Consider the following 7,420-nt stretch of genomic DNA (forward strand, 5'->3'; position numbering starts at 1 on the left):
CACTGGGAGTGGAGGATCCTATGGAGTTGCAGCTCTGAGCTGGGAGGGGTAGCTCTCACACTATCTTGAAGAAGCCTGTTTTCACAGCTGATCTGGACCTGAGGAACAGGTGCTTTTAAAGAAGCATGTGAAAGCATCTCCTGCAGGAGAGCTCACTATACAGGGAAAGTCACACAGGATAGGGAAAAGTGGCTTCCCAACTTCCCCAGGGCACTCAAACCAGGGAGGATTGTTGAATTTGTTGGTTGTCTATTGTTATATCCCCCATTTATTTCTAATTTTGTCAGTTTAGGTATTGTCTCTCTGGTGTATAATTTGTTTGAGGAAGAGGTTGTCTCTCTGATGGACCTTCTCAACAAAAAAAAAAAAAAAAAAAAAAAAAAAAAAAAAAAAAGGAACCAAAAAAAAAAAAAAAGCAAGCAAGCAAACAAACAAACAAAAAACCAACACACAGCTCGTGGTTCCCTTGACTCTTTGTATTTTTCTCTTTGTTTGTAATTATTGATTTGATTTGAGCCTTGAATTAACTTCCTGCTGTCAAATCCTATCAGACACTCTATAAGATGAGGCTTTGCCTCACCTTGTAAAAGTAGCATGTAATAAATGAAGCTTTTGCTGCTCTCTCCAGTGGGGATGACATCACAATCTCACTGCAAACCATGCACAGCCCTGTTTAGGCTTTATTAAAGTAGCCACCATTTCAGTGCTCCCTGCAAGGTGCCATGGGGCAGTAGTAACATGAGTCTGCATGCACCTCGACAGTTTCTACTATGGACCCTTCCCTATACATACACACACACACACACACACACACACACACACACACACACACACACTTTACTGACATGGTGCACATTCTTTGCACACCAAAAATAAAGTGAGCAATAATGAAAACAGATCAATAATGGAATCAATGGAGGGAGCTGTGGGGAAGCTGGGGCTTAGAGTTACTTAAAGGCCCTATGCAGGCTCTCCTTTTGTTGGGGGAGAAATTTCAAGTGCAATGTCGTTCTTTATTTTTTTTTTCTCTAAAGCACAGAGGGCTAGGGTAGATCAGAGGGCTTTGAGAATGTTCGGCAAGTACAGTCACACTGAATTAAATCCTAGGGCTGGAACCCTATTAATCTTCTACAAAGTTACAGAGCAGCCTGGATGAAGACTCTCAGCTGAAAATGTGGACATCTCAAGACAGGCACTGGACAATGGCTGACAGACTTGACTGAAGACTGGAAATGTTTTGCTATCTCATAGGAAAAGAAGGCCCCTCATACCACATTGTACTCTAAGGACAGTTTATTCAGGTTAGGCATGACATGAACTATTGTCTAAGGTCACAGATGTCAGCACAAAGTATCCAAGGTGTTGTATGCCAATGGTAGCATCAACAGAACAAAGCACACAGTGTCATGAAGACATAAATCATGAGTATGTGTAGCAAGACCCAGGCCTCTTCCAGGTTCTTAGATAGTAACTGAGAACCTCAAATACGGTAGTGATGTGATAGTGTGGGGTGAATCTAGTTACAACTAGCTTCTATATTGACACAGATGATTCTTTTTGTGTCATGTTCAGCTTATAATGAATGACTGGACCTAAGCATGAGAATAACCAAATACTACATTGCTTCTCTAGCTGCTGAGCTTTTAAAGCCCTGGGGTGACAGCAAGTTTTTGTGGACATTCTGGATTGCTCCTTCTGTACTTTAACTCTGTGAGTCACCTCCACTCTCAGTAAGTTAGTTCAATTCCATAAATTGGAAATCAGTCACCTGGAAAAAATATATTCTCAATATGATCCCAGTTTGGCCATGGAAAAAGGGTAGCTTGAACTGCCCAACCTAGGTTCTGGGCCTGCACAGGCCTGCTCTCCAAAAGAAACCTGTGTTCACAGCTATAGGAAGCATTCACTATGTATGCTCTTGAGGTTTCTCCCTAAACTGCTTAGATTAAGATACGTTTCTTGCTATCAATAGAACACAATATGCCAAGCTGGCTTACAGGATCTAGTTTCTATTCTGTATTTTATCAGATGTGCATAATACATATGGTCATCATTGATAACAGGTGAAAGATCTGCTCTAATATGAAAACTAAGTGGTGCTGGAGGATGATCCTGACCCACAATGAGCAGTGGGAACACCAGAGCTCTGTAGGGATGCCTGGCAAGCTAACACATTGAGCATGTACGGCTCAGTAAGTTCCCTGTGAATACACATCTCCTGAGATCTCTCTATTTAATCATAGGTGATCTTGTCCACCTAATACAGCACCTCCTGTGGAATAACAAAAGCCACCTGCAGGAGCTGTGGTGATGACTCACAGGGTAGAGCATCTGCTGCTCTCTCAGAAGAACCACAAGGACCCTAACATTTGGGTAAAGCATGTCAGTGATTACATCATAAAGTGTGTGTCCGAGAAACAGCCACATTATCCACACAAAAGACACTGTCACACTGGGTACACCTTGGTGACTTTGAATTCACTTATTAGCCCAGACTCTATGGAACATGCAGAGATCCATCTGTAGCTGTCAGTTCTAGGTCCACAGGAAGGGACAGAACCCTTGAGTAAGAAAGATGGTCTTAAGAGTCAAGAGATAGAATTCAATTTTTATTCATAACAAATACATTTTTACAACAAAACAGGATTAAAATGAATAAAAATATTTAAAAATATTTTAAAGTAAAAATAGTAACAAGAACATATAAATATGAAACAACAAAAAGAAAACTTCAATTAAAATCATAACAAAAATATTTCTAAAAGCATATTCTTAACGAACATTTAGAAGCACAGACGTATTGCTGTTTCTCCTCTAGCACACATAATGAAAGGCGGTCCCCCAAGTTGTCTCTCAAGTGCTGTTTTCTGAAGAAGAAAGTGAGTAAGACCTCAATCAGTCAGGCTGGCTTAGTGTTATATAAATTTAGGGTCTCTAAGAAATGACAAATTAACGCAGAGGATGAATACTCATCCAAAAAATGTTACCATTCAGGATGTTGGTCATCAGGGACTCCTGAGAAAGCAACTTACTCTTCAGGAAGCTCTCTTACTGGTGTGTGTCCAATTCCAGCTCGCTTGCACTTTCTGAGACCTGGGAGAGGAAGGCAGTTTTTCAGACACTGATTTGGTGTTGAAAAGCAAGCCAGCTGTCAGAATGCTGCCTTCTACCACCTCAGTTCTATTGGACGGTCGACATGGACCTTTTAACTGATATCATTGTTGCCTACTCTGCAGGCAGGGCAAAATCTCCAGCAAGCCTCACAGTAATGTGGGCTGCCAATAGGGGACCCAGACTTATACCAGTGCAAACCAAGAACAGGGCAATGGCAAGAGACCTCATCGGGTTGCAGGAAGAAAGGAGATGTCCATATGTCGCCAAGGATAAAGCCAATGACAAGTACTAATTTGACATTTGCACTTGGTTCTTATCACAAAGGTGCTTCCTACACAAGAGGTCACATGACCACAGAGTGTCAATTGTTCAAGAACCAAGAAATTGTTCAAAACTCTACATAGGATACAATCTATCACATGGATATGCAATAATGAGATATGTTATTCATCTGTCACCATTTCTAGACTGCAGCTTCAAAAACAGCAGCAAAATATGCTTGCACAATAATTCAGTTTCTGAAAAGTGGTTAACTTCCTAGAATACTTGTGCATAGGCAGAGCAATGAACAATTCCATTACATGAGGTGGTTGGCTGGTTGTGAGTGTAAATTAGAAAGGTGGTAAGAGAAGCAAAGATGTATCAAATTGGCAAATTTTATCAGATATTGTTAAGCTAACACATCTGCTCGTCCCTACCTGATAATGCTGGTTCTGGCCGTTGATGGTCTTTATCTTTCTTGTTGAAGTCAACCAAATATTTCTGGTTCAGTGCACAATCAAGATGTACCTCCTTGTTCTCCTGCTTCAGTGGGACCAACTTCTTCCTACATGTGTTCTCCATCAGGAGCTGGCGGAGCAGGTTTCTGGAAATACAGTCTGCATAGTAAGATCATGCTGGCCCTTTCTCCCATTCCTACTCCCAAGTCCCACTAACTATACCAGGTCCCAGATACCCATGAAGACTTAATAAAATGCATCTTGATACATATAAGGCTGCTGCACAAACCATAAAGAGTTAATTCGGGGAAGAATAAATTGTTTGCTTGGCCTGACACCAATTAGTGTCCACACCTCTGAGAAAGAACATGGATCTACAACTATCCATGAAAGCACAATGCATGGAGCCAACATCAATTAGTAGTGGGCCAACACCTTCAAAGGAGGTCAGTAGAACCAAGAGAAGGTCATGCTAACCATGTGGTCTACCCACTGAGTTTTGTAAAACCTGGTGTGACACCATAGGTCCAGGGCAGCCTAATAACCTTCTGCTGACTTCAATCAGTACTGTTCTCTCTAGAGTCTTCTGAAGATGCCTAGACAATCCTGGGATGAGGAACAGTCTTTTATGGAACTGAAAACTGAGTCCTAATGACCCTGGAACACTGATGGGTAAATAGCACAAGAGATAGAACCAGAGCTGAAGACCGTCCAATACAGAACAAAGAAAGTCAGAAATGGCCATTCCACAAGTGATAGCCTTTCTGACCAGGACTTACCTAGAGAAGGTAATCTCCTTCTTCAGCTTATGGTTGTTCTCATGGACCTCAGTGTTCTCCATCTCTAAGTTGTGCAGAATTGACATGACCGCCTCCTCCATTCTCTCCAGGTCTTCATAATATGGATTTGGCCTGAAGTGTGGCCTGGCCCCAAATGATAGAATACAGTGAACATCGGCATTTAGGAATATATGAACTCAGGGTGGGTCCTATATTACCCCAGGCTGCTGCCTGGATCTTCCAGCACTCAGTCCCCTGCCTAGCAAGTACAGAGACTCACCATAAACTCACTGCAATTACAATCTTGCAAAGCCACCAGCTGTCAAGGGCTTTGCAAATGCACACTGGGAACTCACTCTCCCTGAATTTGTCCCTGAATTCTTCATTCAGACCACAAGTTCTGCTTTTAAATAAATGGAAGCAGATGAGTCCATTTTCCATCTTGCTCCTCAGGAAGGGTCAGGTTCTGAATCTCCACTATATGGGAGGTGAGGTTTAGCACAGGGTGGTTAGGGAGGCACAGCTTTCTAGAACCCAAAACCTTAACAGGATAAGAAAAAGGTGACCTTGCAGACCCAGGAATGAAACAAGAGCATTTGGAGCGATTCATACCTGTTCTTCATAGATCTCTCTGTCAGAAACCTCAGGCGATCTCTCAGGTCATTTCTCTCCTCGGTAATGAGCTGCAGCTCTTTAATCAGCCTCTCCTTTTCCTTCATGGCCTGATTCTTGCTTAGGTCAGTGCCAGGGGATGATGTTTCTCTCCCAGCGTCTGTAGGTAGAAGAACACAAGTTAACCTGCATGGGGAGAATGCATAGAGTGTTCATAGACCTCAGTGAGGCCTAAACAGGAGAACAAGCCAGGAACCCAGTGTCACTGCTAGGCGATTGGTCTATGCTTAAGAGGCCTCCTCAGGAGATCTCAGTTCTCCCACTACTCTATAGACACCAAGAGATGTAAGCAGCCAGGTGTTCCCTATTCCGGACATCACGTGCTTACATGTACCATGGTGATGGCTTCTCCAGGATTATTGTCAGCTGAACAGGGTACAGCTTGGTTTCAGGACCCTCACCCCTGTGGCTTCAGAACTTAGATGATAAATTCACCATCCACAAAACTTGAGTGATTGGAGACACTCAGATGTCCTACCCTGATACTCTAAGGCAACAACTTTGGATTTAAAATGCATTTCCAAGGGAGGATATGTTCAATAGACTTATCAGTGTCCCTATGTGAAATACCAAATGCCCTAGAAGTGCGAATAGGTTACAGGCTGAATCTTGGTCTACACGTTCCACATAGTTTTGGTATTGTAGAAAAATGTTTGTAACATACAACCTCTAATGTATAAAGCAAACGATGACCCTGCCAGTTAGAAGAAATCAGAGAAGGTCTAAGAACATAAGGTTATTGCCTGGAGCACAATCTCTCCCTGTTACTACTGTCAGATACCCACTGTATTTAAAGAAGCAATGATAGTGAAATACATTGCTGCCCTGTCTAAACTCAGAAAAGGTGGACCCTCCATGACCACTGATGGTGTTATTATATCAATGTAACAGAGCAAATGAACTGAAAAGTAAAGACCAGAAGTTCACAGTATGAAAGCATTGGCCTTACCATATCCTCCCAGTGGGGATGGGGAAACTAAAGTTCTGAAATCCTTGACTTTAAGGAATTGTGATATTCGTGGAAATTCAATTCCTTTTCAGATGCTCCCGTTGCTGTGGCCCATTGCTAGAAAGGTCAGCTTAAACCTGCAGCCCCCCTGGCAGGAAGCTCAAAATACACTGCCCAGAACTTACTCCACATTCCCCAGAAGTGCTGTCTTTCTCCATCATTACTTTGAGACGAAAGGCCAGACTCCTTCACTCTAGTCTCTCCAGAATCGACGTTCCCCCTCCCAAAAAGCTTGCGAAGACGGGAAAACATGTCTTAGCTTGTAACCGCCAGACTCAGACTGAGAGAAACTAGGGCACTGGTTGTCACTACAACACTAGTGACATCACAGAGGATGCCAGAACTCTCTAGGAGACAATAGAATGTCCAAGAAGGGACAGCTGATGTCATGGGGAGCAGACTTTGCCTCCTGCTAATGTTCTCCCTGTACTGAGCATAAGCAGAGGTGCCCTTTCCAGGAGCCTTTCCTGGGGCAGAGCCACTGAGCATCTCTTGCTTCCAAAGCCAAATTTTCCTCAAGGCTTGATTATAAAAAACCTTAGTAATTCCTATGCATCTAAATGAATGTTTCCTTTCAAATCTTTCCCAAAAAATGTCTCATCAAATTGTCCTCCTTCACCAATGTTAGCCATTAAAACTTCCTGAGATTTCACACCAGCTTGAATATGCAGTCAAAAGTTCTCCTGTCTCATTCTGTACAGGTGCTTTATATCACATCAAGAAATAGTCTGCATGGTGGGTTACAACACGGGCGTGTGTTAGGGGAACACTCATGAAGTCATGTGCTTAGCAATCGACAATTGCCAGAATATTCCTTAGGAGAAAGAGTTGAAGTCTTTATGATGCTAGGAAAAGTGTGGAGACCAGTTGGCAGAGGAAAGTACAATATTGGGACCACGAGTAAAGGGAACCCTTGCTGCTTGTGGGGTTCTCTTCTCTTTACCAATGTTGCCAAAGGAGCATGCTCACAGGCCTGAGTAAGATACATCATGTGCTTTTATCAGAAAAATAAAATAGTCAAGAGATATAGGGGATGCACATAAACGGCTAAATGGTGCTTATCCTTTAAGTGGATAGAGCAAGGTCCCAGCACCTGTACACTGGGAAATGGCCACCCCACCAAACAC

General features: G+C 42.7%; 1 protein-coding gene across 2 annotated transcripts; it reads right to left on the reverse strand.

Moving 5' to 3' along the window:
* Positions 1–2,596: 2,596 nt before the first annotated feature.
* LOC147997872 (disks large homolog 5-like) lies at positions 2,597–6,575 on the reverse strand. 2 transcript variants are annotated; one of them, XM_087601549.1, is made up of 6 exons: positions 6,419–6,575; positions 5,225–5,384; positions 4,613–4,756; positions 3,813–3,979; positions 3,033–3,093; positions 2,597–2,867 (listed from the first exon to the last, which is right to left on the reverse strand). In XM_087601549.1, the coding sequence occupies exons 1-6, from the start codon at positions 6,543–6,545 to the stop codon at positions 2,759–2,761; spliced, it is 768 nt and encodes a 255-aa protein (XP_087457675.1). In that variant the 5' UTR covers positions 6,546–6,575; the 3' UTR covers positions 2,597–2,758. The 2 variants fall into 2 exon arrangements, with proteins under 2 accessions (XP_087457675.1, XP_087457676.1); XM_087601550.1 differs by having other exon boundaries at positions 2,988–3,093.
* Positions 6,576–7,420: the final 845 nt, after the last annotated feature.

The sequence above is a fragment of the Rattus norvegicus genome, unplaced genomic scaffold (assembly GCF_021556685.1).
Source record: "Rattus norvegicus strain SHRSP/BbbUtx unplaced genomic scaffold, alternate assembly SHRSP_T2T haplotype2-0000026, whole genome shotgun sequence".
Classification (NCBI taxonomy): domain Eukaryota; kingdom Metazoa; phylum Chordata; class Mammalia; order Rodentia; family Muridae; genus Rattus; species Rattus norvegicus.

Coding starts and splice junctions, on each gene's coding strand:
- LOC147997872 (XM_087601549.1), bottom strand. CDS start 6,545: ATGTTTTCCCGTCTTCGCAAGCTTTTTGGGAGGGGGAACGTCGATTCT. Junction 3,094..3,812: donor GCCAGAACCAGCATTATCAG/GTAGGGACGAGC, acceptor TTCCTCTCCCAG/GTCTCAGAAAGTGCAAGCGA. Junction 2,868..3,032: donor GTAAGAGAGCTTCCTGAAGA/GTAAGTTGCTTT, acceptor TTTCTTCTTCAG/AAAACAGCACTTGAGAGACA.